Raw genomic sequence first — 17844 nt, 5'->3', positions numbered from 1 at the left:
GCTGCACATGATGCATGTGAGTTCTTTTAGAGGTCTTGCTATATTGAGGATTTTAAAATGTATTTTTTAGAGTTTCACAAATGAGCACCAGCATTTGAAAGGTAAAAAAGCTATGAATTAAACACAATAAATCTTCAGGCTAAAGTAGTCCATCAGACAAATTATCTGTACTTTAAAAAGTGGCAGTGTTTAATTTATGGGGAAAAAAACCAAAATTAACATAAGCTGTTAAAAATAGGTAGCTTTCATAGGGCTCAAGCAAGCAATATTTCAGCTCTAGACAAAAATCTGAATATATGAGATCACTTAGGAAATCAGTGTGCAGTTTTATCACAGTGGAATTTATAGATGAACACTTTGAATATTTTTATATCCTCTTGTTGACACTGCTGTAAGAAATTACATGAGGAGAAAAGTTTATAGCCTTTATTAGACTGTAATGCAGTTTAACATGCACCCAGATACCAATCTGATTTATGTTTTAATATTTGTACTTATTTGAGAGTGAAACAAAAAATAAATCATGTCCATCTCCCATGACAAACAGGGGTTGTAGATCTGATCCTGTTGGCTATACTCCCACAGCAGAAATTGATCTCAAATGGATGTAGAATAGGTAATTGCAGATTGACAGGTTTCTTGTTTCCATGGTGCATAAAATGGCAGAAATTTTTCAGTTTGGCTCAACTTCTAGCTGATTTATTGCATAAAAAATTGGATGGTGTGCAAAGAACAGCTTTAAACTTTGTCTTTTCAACAATGCCAACCAGTGAGCTCGAGAACTCCCACAAATTATCTTTCCAACAATAGTTAACGTGTTATTAAGAATTTCCATGTCTACATACTAATTACTCTGGGATCTGAGGGGTTGGGAGTTTTTTTCAGTTTAGCAGTACCTGTATTTTGTGTGAACAGATACTGCTTTGTTGCTATTGGAAATAAAATGTGTTGGGCAAAAGATTGTGGAAGGAAAATGGTCTTTTGGGTAACAGAAATATGACATGAACCTGTTGTCACAGGCAGTGTTTAGCCCCCAGCTGGGAGGTGACCATGCAGACAGGAGTGTTGGTCACACCATTGCTCTGCCTTGGCCAAATCCTGCCATGGGGTCCAGCTGTGCTGCTGTTTTCTGCCTTGGGATAATGGCTGAGGCGGGGCAAGAAGCTGAAAATCACTCCTACACATCCTGTGAGGTTACCTGAGGGAAGCAGGAGCTGCGGCAGTGATGTCCCAGCCCAGCCTGTGGAGGGGTGGGCCATGTTTTCAGCATGGCAGTAACATGGGAAGTGAATGGCACAGTCAGTTGGTGGGGTTTGGGGTGCTGCAGAGGTGGCCAGAGAAGCGGAGCTCGCAGATATCCAGTGGGAAGGTAAAAGCTACTGGCACGGGGAGGGGCTGGAGGTCCCAAACCAACCTCAGGATTATGTGCTACCTGATGGGTCTCAGAAATATTTTTATAAACGGCCTTAAATTGTAAATGCCTGCCTTTAAGAAAATACAGACTCACAACTTTTTGGAAATGTGTTGTCTTTACTGTTCAATATTGCATAGGTGCAGGTAGGATGTGACAGCCTCATGAATGTGAGATTGGAGGGGATTTTCTTGAGTCCAGCCTAGGGCTGTATGGAATCATAACCTTCAAAAGCTTTCCAAGCACCATCTTAAAAATGGTAAGGATTATTGTGTCACTGGTGTAAGCTCACAGGAGGTTCTGGACCATTATTGCTGATTGTCAGGCTGAAAATCAGACATGAATTCTGAAGTTCATTTTTGAACACATTGTATCCTTTTTTTCCAAGTTTGCTAACTTTCTTCTTTAGCTTAGCCTGTCTGAAATGATGAATGCCAGAAACGTCATATTCCCCATTGATGTTAAGTGTATATGTCAGTTGTCAGCTGAAATGCTGTTCAAATTCAGAATGTTACTCTTAGGTAAACAAAAAGAAAATTGGGGGTTTGTATCCATTCATGGTATGTAAAGAAAGTGATTTAGCACTGTAAGCGATACTTTCGAGGCAGTGCCTTGAAAACCAGGCAGCTGCAGCAAACCCCTGTAATCCCTTGCCATTTTGTTTCACTCTAAGAGTCTTCCTTTGCTTGGGCAAAGACAGACTAGCGCAGATAGAATTGCAATCAGTCTAGAAACTAATTTTTTAAACTCATTTAAGACACCGTCAGACAAATTGAAGGGCTTCTGATATATTACATAATAACAGCCTGTATTAAGTCATACTTAAACCATTCATTCTCCCATTATGTTGTAGATTCAAAAGAAGAACATTTACATACTGCTCTGTTCTAGCAGCAGTACTGTGGTACTGCAGTTAAACTTCATAACGTCTTATGTTTGAAATAAATTACTTCTCAGAGCATTCGTATCCAGTTGATTCTGGTGCCTGGTTCTGGACCACTTGAGCAAGCAGTGTGCAGAGGCAGTTCAGGAGGCATATTCAGTTTATGAGATGTTTGCTGCTGCCACACATGCAGTCAGGTGTACATTGTCAGTGACAAGTGACATGGTGCTCTGTTGGGACTGTCCCACATCCTTGTCAGAGTGAGCTGCTTTTGTGGGTCCCACAGCAGCGTGTGCATCCCTGCATTTTGGTGAAACTTGGTGTGGTGCCTATGTGGGTGTCGGAGTTGTCCTTTGTGGCTCTGCCATCCGCTTGCGGAGGCAGCACTGTGGAGAGTCCCGGAGCCAAGGAGACAGGTGACAGATGCCTTCTGTGACCCCAGAGCACAGCAGCGGGGCTGCGTTCTGCCCATGTCACAGCCTATGTAAGCTGTTCTTTTTCAGCAGCAGCTGGAGATACAGCAAGACTCAGCATCACCAGGAGAGCTATATATCCTCGCAGAGCAGGTTACTGTTGGTGATGAAAGAGGATATAACTATGGGCTAGACATAGCTCTTTCATTATATCCCAGGTGTGGCTGAGATGAGGGATATAGAACAAATTGCAATGAGATTACTGTTTTTGCCAGCTCTGAGCTGCCACAGGAGTGCTGGCTGGTGCAACTGCCAGAGTTGGGATTTCAGGGATGTGCAAGACATTCCTAATGGAGATTTATGCTGAGTTTATCTCTGCCTTATGAAAAGGGACACTGCATGCAGCTGGTATTGACTTTAAAAAAAGTATCACAGTTATTTTTTGCAGGCTAACAGTTGTCAAGTGCTGACATTTCTTTCACTCTACTGAAGGAAGGATAACATCATGAAGTATAAGATAATCATTGTATATTACCTGTGAATCACAGGCATGCAGAAAGCAATCCAGATCTATGCATAGATTGGACTTCCTTGCTTGCTTTGGATGACTAGAGGCGCATCTCGACATCATCTGCTCAGAAGAGAAGATCTTTTGTATCAAAAGGAAAGGATTTCTGCAAGTTAATGTGACAAAGCTTGTTGTTTCACTGCCCTCAGTGTTGGTTGCATGCAATAGCAAGTGTTTGGCAACTTGTCTGTGGACACCAGGTAGCAGGAGAGCTTTGCTGTTAGAGCTGGACCTGTGCAAATGATTAAGGTGAGTGGTATTAGTCAGAGCTTGCTGCTTTGGCTCATGAAGCTCCAGGCTTTGTGAAGGCAGACTTAGCCACTAGCTGACTGGCTGAAAAATGATGATGTGCTTCGCTGGCTGAAATTCGGGTCATGATTGAGACCAGTTAAGTCCAATTTAGATACATGATTCTTCCTAAGAGTCCTTATTGCACACTGCTTCTGAAGTAACTGCACAACTGCAGCAGTTGTGAGGCCTGTGAAACTAAAGGACGGTGGCTATGGCTGACTACTTGGGAAGACAGGCAGGGCCAGGTCCTGAGAGCTGCAGTGAAACATTTCATGCTATGCCTCTATTGTTGCTTTAAAATGTTACAGCTACTTCTGGTAAAATGTTTGACAGCTTATCAAATGAAAATGTGTGTTGCTGTGATGCAGGAGTCAATAGCTTTTTCTGTCCTGTAATACCACTGTAACTTTCCTATCCCAGGGTCTTGAGGCCCATCTCATCAAACTTCCTTCCAAGAAGTGCAAGAAGGCTAAAATGGGCTTGAGGAAAAAAATCCATTTCAACATTTGACCAAATACTAGGTAGAAAAAAGAAGAAACTGGCTTTTCTGCAAGGACTCTGCAACAACAAATGTAGAAAGTGTGGGCAAGCAGACTTGTGTGAAATCTGGGAAGAGAGAAACCCCCAGGACCAGGGTAGGTGCTGTTGTATTGTGAAAGATGCTCAGGAGGCCTGTCAAGTGTTTCTACTGTAAGTAAGGATGACTCCAGATTCCTTCAAGCTCTAAGAGATTATCCCTAATTTTTATCTGAGGTTTGAGCATACACAGAGCAGCCACTGCATGCATTCCTTCTGCTTCCCAGTGTTATGTATTCTCCAGAGGGTATAGACAATAAAATGTGTGTTATAACTCACAGCATGACCCTGCACTATTTACAGTGGGGGGTCGGTGACAGTGGCTCAGGACACAAGGAGTAAGGTGCTTAAGAAGATCAGGTCAGGACATTAGCTCTCACTGTTGAGTATTTCAGAGCTCAGAAAGATTTTGTACTTGTGGCGATGAAAGTCTTTAGGCTGTAGCTACAGGGAAAGGTGCAAGACTGAGCTATGAAGTCACACAGAGAGGTGCTTATCACGGCATAAGCTGTGGTACCCCCAGCAAGGGACCACGGGGGATAACAGGAGGAGCTCAGGGCTGTGCCAGGATGTGGAGCAGGAGCAGAGCAACAGTAAGTTGGAGCTGGAGAAGGGTTGGGTGCCAAGTATTTGCTTGCGCATTTCCCTGCTGCTTAAAGGTGGTAATCATAGTAATCTCCCCGCCCAGTGTCATCCTGGCTGGTCAAAACAGAGAGCAGAAAACCTGCCTGTGCTGCTATGTATGTGGGAATCCAACTTGCATTGCATTTTCGGGTGGAAGGGTTTCTGCCCACTATCACCAGCAAGGTAGTGGATGATGACCTCCACTGGAATATCTTCCTTGTAGATGTAAAAGGAATGCTCTAGAATGGCTTAAAAATTACTCATTAGAAAATGTATCAGAATGTCTTGCAATTTTAACTGCAAATGGGCCAACTTATTTTTTTCTTTTCTGATTTTTTTCCTAGACATGCTAGTAGGCCCAAAACACTTAATCAGCCGGAGAATTTGGAGCTGTAGCCAAGTTCTTGCCCCAGCCTACACACTTCCAAGACCTGGGCTAGCCTATCTCAGCTAGCTGCTGCTATGGGCCACTCAGGAATCCCTGCCAGAGTCTCTGTCATCTTAATTGCTTTGACCTGGAACATGATGCACTCTACATCCCAGATGCATGGTCATACCAATAAACCAGCCACTGCACCTCCAGCTCTCCTCTTTGATGCAGATCAAATCACAAATTCATTCTGTGAATTCATTCAGTGAAAGTAGGAAGGAGTCCTTCTGTATCATCCTACCAGACAAAAAAACCCCCCAAAAAACAGAGAAATTGCTCACTCATCAAACCTCAGTGCTTTAGGTTTGACAAGACTGAACTCTATCTTAGTATAGCCAGGTAGTATTCCTTGATCACTTCCCAGGATTACAGGCTTTTCTGCTGATACTTACGAAGACTGATGCTTCAGCATCTGTAGATATATATGCAGATATAGCATATCTGCACAGATTGTGTATAGTCAAAACATCAGGGCATATTTTGCTGAGCTTTTCCTGGGATATGGGAAGTGTGTGGATTGATATATACCTGTGTTGCATCACTCAGACTAGCTGCCTACAAGGGAATGATTTTTCCCTGTTGTGTTCTGCCTCAGTATGTCCCAGGAGTGTGTAGACTGAGCTTGCCCTCACCAACAAGGTGCTCAGGAACTCTTTGAGCAGCAGGAAGGAAGGATTTTCTTGCCTGTAGGGCAGGCACATGAAGAGAGCCGAACATGCAGAGAATAATCGTTTGTTGGTCCCCTCCAACAAATAGACAATTTTGTTTTGGAGCAAGGATCTCTTAAGGAATTTGCAGAGGTAGCAAGGGTATCCCTCATATTTTGCCCTTCTCCATGACCTGCAGAAAGCCCAGGAAGTGGTTGTAGTTCCACTGGGCCTTCATGCTGACATACTTTGCCATCTGCATCCTCCGGCTTTAAGAAACACAGAATTAAGAAATGTAAGCTTTGGACAGAGCAAGCAAAGAGGATGCTGGTCAGGATGTGGGAGTCAAGTTTAATAGAGCAGCTGTTCAAGGTGTTATATCATAATGACTCAGGGCAGACAGGTATGAGTTATCAAGGACTGAGGATACAGAGTGATCTCTCTGGACTGCTGTGGGCACTGTCTGCCCAGCAAAGACCAGGGAAAATAATGGCATCTTGCAGGAGCAACCAGAAGTGACAGCATTAAAGTGGGCTTGATAACTGACAAGAATGTGTACCATGAGGGAAAGAAATGCTTTTTCTGCTGATGAAGAATCATGTCTGATCCAGGAGAGAGGACAGTAGATGGGATTGTCCATGACTCCATCACCTCTGAGGAGAGATGGCTGGGACAAGAACTTTGTCAGTGGCAGATATTCCCTTTCAACTCAATGACATTTTAATATGAGCTGTGTTAAGAGGTAGTGTGAACTATGGGTTTAAACACCTTTGGAAATTCTAGGTGATGGAAGACACTGACTATTTATGACTTCTTTCCCAGCTTGATGTGGCATTCTCCATGGCCTATTTTGTTCTATGTTACGCTGTCAAGTAGTTTAAGAATTTTTTGAGCAACTAGAAGTTTGACTGCTTATCAAGGCAGCAATAGCTTCTGTACTTTTTTCTCAGCAGTTGAATGAGTTGTTAATTGCCCCATTAATTTAGTTAGTTTTGATTCCCACATGTATTGAAACATCTGAATCAATGGTAGATTAGAATGCCATGGCATTTAAAATGCCATCTACTGAACAGTCAAAACCCAGGATTATATTCAGGATATCTTGTTTCATTAGGTAAAGTTACTGGCAACTTGTAACTTCGGGATTTGCTGTCAACTGACTACCACAACCTAGATACCTTTTGCAAATTGGTATATTAGTACATTTTTCAACTTTGAGGTTGAAATGAACAGTTGCTGTGTAATTTTTTACAAGTCTTTAATGAATTTGTCTACTTCTAAAGGAAGTGAACAAGATATTTCCAGAGTTGATCTGAACTCTTAATTTTTTTATTGCTATCAGAATTCTATAAAATAATTTCATTTTTGTAGCCAAGACTGGAGTCAAGATAGTGCTTTCTTTTTACATCACTATTTTGCCCATGCTACAATTGTCTTATGTAAAGAAGACAAAAAGGAAAAATTGTGTTTAATATTTTTCTGTCAGAATATGAAGTAGCTTTTGCAGTTAACTTTTTCCACAGGCATCAAACTGACAGCCTGTATTTTAATATCAGACATCAAATTATTTACCTGATTTTTAAAAAAGTCTATTTGCTGTTGGTGGTTTTCTTCTTGTGGCTGTTCACATGAGGTGCCATGGGTCTGTGCAAAGATCATTCTGATTGCTCCACTCTGAAAGCTCCATTCTGTCTCTATTTTTAAATGTAGTCCCTTTACTTTTATTCTCTGTTGGTTTTCCATAAGGCAGTTACTATGGTGGAAACAACCAGGTAACTTTTCAGCTCTCACTTGTACTGCCATTAGGAGAAGAGATATGACAGCAGCGTGAGGTGATGCTCTTGGTCCAAGGTTGCTCGCATTCACGATGATGAGTGCAGGGTTTTGGTTTTGTTCACACTGGTGATGAGCTTTGCTTGTTATCTGGATATCACATGGTGTATGCTGGGACAAACATAAGCAATGGGGAGCAATGACACGGCTACTTCTCAACAATTCTGAAAAACATGAAAGAAAAAGCTTTTGCTGTTCTTGAGTTTTCATTTTTGCTTCTTTGGGAATGCTTGAAAGTGATCTCTACATAAACCTGTTAAGATTTTTTTTTTAAAACAGACTGAAATTCAGATTGCCTGAGTATAATCTGTGATAACATAGGATGCTTCTTTTGTAGGAGGGAAAGCATTATCCCTCTCCCAAGTCTGCAGGCCATAGCTTGCATCCCAAACTGGAGTAGGTGTTGCAGCCAGTGAAGACATCAGCCTGGTCAATTCTTGGGAACTGACATATATGAAATGTCACAAAGCTGTGTATTTTATCTCTTCACTTAATCTGAATGTCTAAACTCAGGTGACACTTTTCTCATTGGTGCCATCCATACTTTGCATCAATCTGTTTTCTTTGGATTGCAGTTCAGGAAGAGGTTTACCCCTTCTTTGGAGGAATCAAGCTCTATACACCTCTTGTTTTGCTTCAAAATCTTCTTGATTTGTCTTTCTAGAATGCAGAGTATTCAATGATTACATGTCTTAAATATTTAATTAGGTATCACAAAACACAACTGAACAACATTGCCTATTCTGCAAGCTTACAGCTTAATCCTATTCCTTTCTTTTCTGATACCTAATATATTAATATTATACATGCTTCTGGAGGTACAGAGTAGAGAAGACAATATTTCTCTTAGCTTGATATTGTTAGAGCATGGCATACACTTGCTGGTTCAGCATATTAGGCTGACTGTACATTTAGCTTCCTCTGGAATTGAGAAGGTCACTAGGAAAAAAGTTAGTTCATGCCTTTTCCTCTGCAGGCAGAAGGATCTTGCCAATAAGTCAGATTCAAGTGCCCTCAGGATGGTTTTCTCCATGTTCCCATTCCTCAGTAATTTCCTTAAAACAGAATTAGTTAAATGATGTAAGGTTTTCTTTTTTGGGGTGGGGCAAGATTTCTGAATTATTTTTATGTCAGCCAAGCTTCCCACACTTCATATGAATGCAACCCAAATGTTTGTGGCAGATTGCTTATATCGTCACCAAGAATTCATGATATGAGACCATACTGGCTTTCCATTTTTATTCTGGAAACACCATGCCTTGATAAAACTGATGAGCTTATTTGAGAATGTTTGAGAATTCACCTGTACAGGTGATGCTGAGTATTGTGACAGCTTTTGAATATCTTGACCTAGCTGATGGTCCATTTAGAACTTACTTAAAAGCCTGATTAGATCTCATAAGAGCTCATTGATAACCTCCTCAGAGTTTGAATTGTGAAGTCTCTTATTGTTTTTTTTTCCTTTGTATTTAAGCAAATATACATTGTACATTTCTTCTCCTTAGAACTACTGTCAGTTTCTGAGTTTTTTGTTGGGTTTTTTTTTCCAGTTCTTATGCCCTTATTTCCATTTGTGGTTTTGTGAAGGATTCTGGGAGAGGTCACGTAAAACAGTGTTGGCAAATCTCTTTTGGTTTTTAGTTCATCTCTTTCATCCTAAAAGCATGCGAAGAGTGGTCATAGGAGCTTTATGGAAGTGTTGGAGTAGAGAGGAGAAGGTGGTTAAAAACAGTAAGTTGAATCTGTGAGCAGAAATAGGATGTTGACTGAAGTTGAGTGCAGATTGCAGGGGATTTAAAAGATGCACATTTTTTTATGTGGCTGCTTGCACAGACACATCCCCTCTCATGTCCATTACCTTCTTCAAAATGTTCCTTCTTCTTCATGGCAGTCTTTGTATCTCATTCCCAGTTCCTCTGACAGGACCTAGGTTGCTGCCTACTTTTTTGGTTGAAATAATGGCTAGTGGAAAAGAAAAGCAATGATGCTGGAGTATAAAGCCACTGATAACATTTTGTACTTCCAGCTGATAAGCCCCAGTTACCGGATGGGGAAATCTACAAAAGAGCTGTTGATTACAGCACTTTAAATAAAACTGGAATAAGAACATGTAAATGACTCTGAAATTGTCACTGAGTTGGGGTTACCTGGTTATGTCCCTTGTCCCTTCAGACTGACAAGGCAGCCCCATGTGAGAAAGAGTTCCAGTCAGCAGAGACCTCAGGGGTTTCCTTACATGTGCTTGTAGTACCATGGAAAGAGGATGGAGTAATTAATAAGATATCCACATGCATATAGGAGTTTAAATATAAAGTTGACAATATTTATTACAATACACCTAAATTTATGTTTATAAAGAATAGTGTGGAAGGTGTGTGAGCAGTAACAGTAGGTAATAAACTCAAGTCCACTGGAACTTCTACAAATCAGCCCTTAATTTTACTTTTAAGAAGCATAAAAAGAGTTTAAAAGTATTTCATAGTGTAAATAGGTTCATCAGGATGCACTGGGTCTAAATCTTTCCTTGTGACCAACAGACAGATGCTGCTCCCCAGCATTTTAGGTGGTTGTTTAATGCTGGACTACCTCTTCTTATGATAACTCTTTTTTTCTGCACATAATTTCTCTTTAGTCAAAGAAAGGATTGGCTTTTTGAACCATCAGAGCAACTGGCCCCAAGGAAAGAAAGAGAGCAAGCTCATACATTAAGTGAATGGTAGAATCTAGCAGATTGCATCAACTAGAAATCCCTTTTGAAAATTCTTATTACTCAAGAGTCTGGCACAGCCATGTCTACCTAATGGTTTCTGTTCCCTACAAAGGCTGAAAGTGTGGTCTTTGCAGAAGAAATGTTACAACTGAGGCAGGTGTTCTGCTTAAGGGATGGCTTCAAATGGGCTTCCGAGTGCTGGGGAACAGTCTGGACAAGCTGAAGAGAAACAATTCATTTTGAAAGAACCATCAGAATTGACTTGGGAGTCCCAGCTCTCTGTCAGTTGTACTTACCTGGCATATCTAGAGCTTTTATCTATTTCACACTAAACAAAATGGGAAAATAGCAAAGGATAGTACAGGAAAGAAAACTGCTAGTGAGTACACTAGAAATTACACTTAATGTATCTGAGAAACAGATTTTAAGACTTTTTTTCTTCTTATTGCATATGTGGTAGGAAAATAAATTAGGATGGGACAACAATGAGGAGTATCTCAAGCATTTTAACAGCATAAAAATGGAAATAATACATCATACTAACAGGATTCTTTTGAGGGAATAAGTAGATGTAGGTATTGGAGTCCTTTTTGGCATGGTATGTTTCAATGTTTATTTATTTAAACCATTACAAGTAGTGAGATAATTTTATCCTTGATACTGCGTATTGTTTTTCTAGTTAATAGAATAAGTGAGTGAAATCTTATTCTGTCAGAGTGTGGGTATTTCTGTCCCAAAAAACTGCTAGAACACTGCCCACAAGGCAACATGGAACTTTGATCTACCTGTGGTGGAGAGTCTCCTTGTACAGAATCATTTCAGTACATTGGAACATCACATCCGCTGAGTTAACTGCGTGTCTTGTCTCTTAATGCCCTTCTTGAAGGGGTAATTTTAAAGCTTCACCCATTTCTTATTCTAGAGTTGGAATCCATGTCCTTTTCCATCGCAAAGAGAGGTTTAGAGTGAATTATTGGATTTTTCAGATAAATAGCTTTGCCATCCTGAACTGTCTTGGACATCTTTGGCTTTCATTCCTGGAGGGAAGACGACAGATTTAGCCAGTAGCTTTTTAGGTGTTTACTCATCTCACAGAGAGTCTTTGAGAGGACAACAACATATTATGTTTTCTTCCAGGGATATGGCTCTTAGCCACAATTTCCTCTCAGTTCTTGGAAGAGATAGAGATTATCTGTACCTAGATTAAATCAAGTTCATTCAATTTCAGGACCTTTCTTTGTCAGGCCTCTTCAAACAGGTGAGATTAGTGTATACTGTTTTCATGGAAAAAAACTTTGAAAGGCTGGATGCCTACAGAGTTCCAGTACTTAAAATCTCTCTCTGCCTTCTCTTGGCTAATTTTTATTTCTACAGAAGTCTCACACATCATGCCAAGAATATACAGCTATAAATATTCCTTCAACATTTCTCTATTGCAAGTTGCAGTGTACAATTGAAGTGCCTGATGTCAAGAACTAAACTCCAAGTCTACATGGGAGACAAGATCCAAGACTCTTTGAAGTAACCAGAAAAAAACCCATCAAATTTGTAGTTTGAGAGTCTTTAGGAACTTTTCTGCAAGGAATCAGGTCCACTTAGATTTAACTGTGGGTTTTTTTGAGGCTGTTTCAAGGCTGTGGAAAGAATACAGCTTGTCCTGTGCCTGGGGACTGCACAGGGCTCCTCTTCCTCAGTGAGCTCCAGTCTCCAATCCATCGCACACATACCTGCCCATGCTTTAGGGGAATAAAGTAACAGAGAGGAATATAGGATATGTTCCTACCTATCTTCTCTTTGTGTATCCTCTGGGGAGTTCAGTATCAAACACAGATGGAAAGCAGCAGGCAGCTGTAGCTTTATGAGGGGATGCACCTCTCTTCTACTTGCAGAAGAGGTTCCTCATATCCGGGTCAATCCACTGCTGCGTTGAAGTGCTTGCAGCCTGATGGGCTGGCCTTGGCCAGCTGCTGGGCAGCCACCCAGCCTCTCTCTGCCCTCCTCAACTGCACAGGGGGAGAAACCACAATAAAAAAGCTCATGGGTCAAGATAAAGAGAGGGAGATCACAAAGCCAATGTATCATTCAGCTATGTTTAGTTCTGATACCCTTTGTCAGCAAAATGACATTTCTGTCGCGAGGGCAAGAAAGCAAATGAAAAAATGATTGCACACTACAGCCCCAGGGGTTCCCAAACAATTGGGATTGTAGAAAACTAGGTATGAATTTGTTATGCCTGCAGAAAAAAGATCTGGTGGCTTAATGTTGGCCAGAGGTGCTCAACAGCAGTTAACACCACATCAGCTAAAAAAGGAAGTATGTTGTCTACTACAGGAGAGCTACGTTTTGCTTTTTGTATTGAAAATACAGAAGACAAGTATGAAAATGAGAAAACAAGTGTCCCTCATACCAATCGCAATTTGGCCGTCATTCAGATTTTCCCTGTGGAACCTCTGTGGAGGCTTGGGGGCTAGCTTAAAAAATGCTGCCTCCCGGGACCTGGTTTGCAAAACGGATTTTGGGGCTGTATTTAGCCACAGGGACCAAAAAGTCATCTCCATGTCACTTTGCTTCCTATATTCTGTCATTTGGAGTCAAACTAATAAATGGGCTACCAGTTCACTATTTTTCTTACCTCAGCTTTCTTGCCAGGGAGTTTTTCTTTTGAGATAGACCCTTTCCTCTCCTTATATTTTTTTCTTCAGAATTTATTTCCTGGTTCTTAGCCTGCCCCAAGAATGCAGTTTCTGGCTTATACGAGATACATCTGTGATAAGTTGTGGTTCTTCTTTCCCTGTTCTTTGAGGTTGAGATATAAAAAACAAATGCAGCAAGTTACTTTGCTGAGATTTTCTTCCTTTCCAAACTCTTACTATGAATTATTTACCATGAGCCACATTCACTGTGCACATATCTTATACATCTCTTCATGCCTGGTTCCCAGCTTTTCATACATTATGACTAACTGAGTAGACATGAGAGCACTTTTGTTTCCCTGGATGCAGGAACCTGCATGAAGTGACTCAACCCCATCTCAGGGCAGGCCTGGCCCCATGTTTGTCTTCCTACTTCCACTGGCACAATGGCATCCAGGGAGGGCTCAGGCTTGTGGTCCAGAGTGAGCTGTGGCACACTCTGGGCAGGGTCCACACCTGGGCAGCTGTGTGTTCATGCAGCTACATTGACTTGATGTAGCTGCAGAGCCTTAGCAAGGCAATATTAGTAATATAAATGACAGATCCTGCATTTAGAGTGGGGGTTTTTCCTAATAACTTCTGCTTTTTCAAAGTACCTTTCCTGTTTGCCCTTTATCAGTTTTGGTGCTTCTGCTGTCGTAAGTCTCAAATTGGAAATAAATTAGTTGCAACAGCTCAGTGAATCTTTTTTTTTTTTATGTTTCTTTTTGCAGATGGCATAGTAGCTGAAATTGAGAAAAAGATTACAGAAGCTTTTGAGGTGTTTGACCGTGAATCCAATAAAACTGTGGATGTCAGGTTTGTAAATATATTCACAAAAATATTACAGAATCTAACATAGAGATAAATAGCTCCCTAAACTGGCATCCCATTACCAGAAAATGTCATTGAAACAGTTCTTTTGGCCCTGTTTTGACAAGTATGTTTGTGGTGGGTTGACCTTTGATGGATGCCAGATGCCCACTGAAGCTGCTCCATCACTCCTCTCTTCAGTGGAACGTGGGAGAGGAAATATGACAAAATGCTTATGGATCGAGATAAGGGCAGGGAAAGATCACTTACCAATTAGCATCATGGGCAAAACTGACTTGACTTTGGGAAAATTAATTTATTACCAATCAAATCAGGGTAGGAATAATGAGAAGTAAAACCAAATCTTTAAAAACACCTTCCCCTGGCCTCCTTTCCTGGGCTAAACTTTATTCACGATTCTCTATCTCCTTCCCACAGCAACGCAGGGAGATGGGCAGTAAGGGTTACAGTCAGTTCATCACACATAGTCACTGCCACTCCTCCCTGCTCAGGGGAAGGACTCCTCACACTCTTCCCCAGCGTGGGGTCTCTCCCATGGGACAGTCCTCCATGAACTTCTCCAGCATGGGTTCTTCCCATGGCTGCAGTTCATCACAAACTGCCACAGCCTGGGTCCCTTCCATGGGACACAGTCCTTCAGGAACAGACTGTTCCAGCGTGGGTCCCTTGCAGGGCCACAAGTCCTACCAGCAAACCTGCTCTAGCGTGGTTTCCTCTCTCCATGGGTTCCCTAAACTGGCATCTACTTTACCAGAAAATGTAATTGAACCTGTCCTTTTGGCCCTGATTGGAGAAGCGTGTCTTTGCTTGTTTAACAGACATTTTGCATTGTTCAGTGGTTGAAGACTGAAGCTTGCCTGAGAGAGGGATGCTGGAACTGGGGGAGTAAAGGGGCAAGAGGAAGCTGCAAATAGACAAGAGGTCTAAGGTCACAAGAAATTGAACAAATATACAGAAACTCTTGTTGGTTTTTTACATCTGTTACATCATGATTTGAGTGGCCCCTGGTTTATTTTTTTCTATGTTATGATAAATAGTGAAGAATTGTTCTCTACTAATCTTCTCATTAATGAATTTGTACCTGGCTGTCGCATTCATCTTCTATCACAGTAGTTTAAGCCTGAAGAGTCTGGATGTGCTTAATCACTTAGGAGATGCTATTCTATAGTTCTGGCCATTCTTTTTGGTGCTTCTTCTTGTTCAGATTTCTCCTTTTTGAAATGGAATGACCAGAACTGGGGAAATGGTGCACACATGGGAGTCTGGAGGGAGAACTGCGTGCACTGTACCTTTACCTTGCAATGTTATGGAAAAACAGACAAAATATATGTCTGAGCAAGGAGGTGGAAGTTCAGTGGAAGATAAAAACTTGGACTGTTAGACTGATCGGGGCATAACTGGCTGCAAGATACAGGGCTAAAGGGTGTCAAATAAAAAAATTTCTAGATGATCTTAATTCTGGCATTTGTAAAGTTTGAATATTTGACAGTGCTACTTAATTTTAACATAAACATTCATACACATGACAATACGGCTTTTGATATAAAATACATAAACCACATGTTTATGTCTCAGGGAGCAGGTTCTGAGGTTATAAGCTGTTGTTATGAAAATTTACTGGAGTAATTTTTCATATTTTCAGTTACTATTTTCAAAAGAATATCGTTTTAATTCTAAATCAGTTATTGAGTATAAACACTACAATGGAGTGTGAGAACTGGTGAAATTGTTGTCATTAGACATTCTCATGAAGACAAATTGAAAAATAAATGTTCTGAACACCTTTTCTACATTATAGAGAGGAAAGAGATGTGCAGAGTATTTATGTGATGGTTGTAGCAATGCATGCTTACTAATGCCTCTAAATTTAAGAAATTGCAGGTATTTTGTAGAAGCAATGGTTTTTCAGCTATGCTCCATGGGGAGAGTTTTAGGATATGTCTCCACACTCAGTATAGTTGCTGTTTCCTTGTCCATAGGGCTCTTTAGGGGAGAGTCATCACTTAAATCTCTTGGTCCATGCCCAGGGAGGTGCCTGATGCCCGGTGCTGTCCCGGTGCCCCCTGGTGCCCTGCTCCTGGCTGGGCAGTAAGATGGGTCCTGGCTGCCTGCTCTGGGGCAGAGTCCCCACCACTACCACCCTCCAGCCTTGGGGGCCCCCAGCCCTCACTGCATCATGGCATACTCATTGCTTGTTTGTCATTGACATCTGCAGTCTTGGCTAAACAGCTGTAGAGTTTTCTCCACTTCTCACTCTGTTATATATGGATATACAACTTGAGAGCATGTTACAACAATGAAATGATACAAATAGACTCTTTTTAAAATGTATTCATTCAGACAGGGGACATCCAAAAGTAACATAGTAAATGCACAATTTTACATTAATTTTTGGCATAGTACAGATACAGACAGTGAACAAAAACTAATTGTGTATTTATTCCTAGGTTCATATTGCAGGGCTGTATCACAAATGGGATTATTAATGGCCGGTTATCTTGTATCAGAAGGTGGCAGCACAGCACAATTCTTAACCACAATTGTAGCTGTATCAGTGTTACTGCCTGAAATATCAGATACCCGTGAAGAATGGAAAATTACTCTGGTTTGACAGGCCAACATTGGTATTCCAAGACTCCTAGTGCAAATACAAATTAGTAAGAAATTAAGCATGAGGAAGATGGTATTGTTTTATGCATGTTTCACATCCCTCAGTCAAGGACTTTTGTGATACTGCAAATCTTGTAATTTGGAAGTGTTATATGTAGGGTGAAAACCATGACCCAAAATTTTCATTGCATCTGTGTTACAAAACTTGTATGATCATAAACTTGATTTTAACCATCATTTTTGTATTCTAGAAACTACACAGCAGAAACTGCAGCTGCTGAATTAAGTGAGAGGAAGTGGCTGGGAGCAAAGTACAGTTTCCTATCAGGTCCTTTAAATTCCATGTTATTACCAAATGGGACCTGACTTTTTTACCACAAACACTTCAAGCAACATCCTCATGCTGGCACGCATGCAGACTGCCAGATACAGCATCCAGCAGTGCCAGATCTTGCTGACTCTTCTAGGGCATGGCTTACCTCTGTCACGTCACAGTTTTGCTGGGTGTGAGTGAGGTGAGGCAGGAGGGTGCTGGTAGCATTCCCATCCCTGGCAGTCTGTGAGAGCAGAAATAGTGTGGGACAGCAAGGAGGCAGGATTTGTGTTGGATGTTGCTCTGGTGGAGGCAGAGAATAGTGGAAATAGCTGGAAAATATGAGGGAGTGCAGGAGTGAGAACAACAAATACAGTATTATCCATACTAGAAGTAGGATGCATGGACAAGGATTATGTCTGAGTGACTGACCTCCCTGAGGCCATTGGCCATTCACACCCACAGGGGCAGGGTCATTTGAGTAGCTGGTTTCATTTCATAGCACTGTGGATATGTGGGATTGGGCTTTGCTTTGTAACTAGTGTTGTGCAGCCAGCCTTTTTCTCTCTGTTGTAGTTCTTCTCACATGTTTTCAATGAGAATAGGAACTCCTTGGGACCTGTCTGAGGAGGTCATAGACTTATACATAAAATTTTGCATATGCTTGGTGTGCTACATCCAGGGCCTTACAGTTATATGAAAATTTTACAAAGGTCATTCCTCCTTGTATCTACCATTTTTATTAGGCAATCTGATTTTTGCGCCAAATGAAAAAATTCACCACTGGTCAAGATGAAGGAACTACAGGGTGTGGATCATGGTAACCACCAGCACTGTGAATTCATATTCAAATGTGCTTAAATTTCTGTGTTGTTGAATTGAATTGTAAATCACAAGCTATATTAAGGCTTCTGTTATTTTGTTTTTAATCACACCATAAGTCTCATTAAAGCTTTATTACAGCTTTAGGATACTTTTGTTTCTAGTGTGTGATGTTATTCATCTTAGACTATTTTGAGGCATTGCCAG

General features: G+C 41.1%; 1 protein-coding gene across 1 annotated transcript in view; it reads left to right on the top strand.

Annotated features, from left to right (window-relative positions):
- The first annotated feature begins 6179 nt into the window (after positions 1–6179).
- EFCAB2 (EF-hand calcium binding domain 2) overlaps positions 6180–17844 on the top strand; it is a 20095-nt gene continuing 8430 nt past the window's right edge. The window contains exons 1-2 of the mRNA XM_008640261.2: positions 6180–6246; positions 13793–13877. Of these exons, the coding sequence (XP_008638483.1) occupies positions 6180–6246; positions 13793–13877 (152 nt within the window). The remainder of the gene's footprint in view (positions 6247–13792; positions 13878–17844) is intronic.

The sequence above is a fragment of the Corvus brachyrhynchos genome, unplaced genomic scaffold, assembly GCF_000691975.1.
Source record: "Corvus brachyrhynchos isolate BGI_N302 unplaced genomic scaffold, ASM69197v1 scaffold31, whole genome shotgun sequence".
In the NCBI taxonomy this organism is placed as follows: Eukaryota; Metazoa; Chordata; class Aves; order Passeriformes; family Corvidae; genus Corvus; species Corvus brachyrhynchos.
This window is presented reverse-complemented; position numbering and strand designations above follow the sequence as displayed.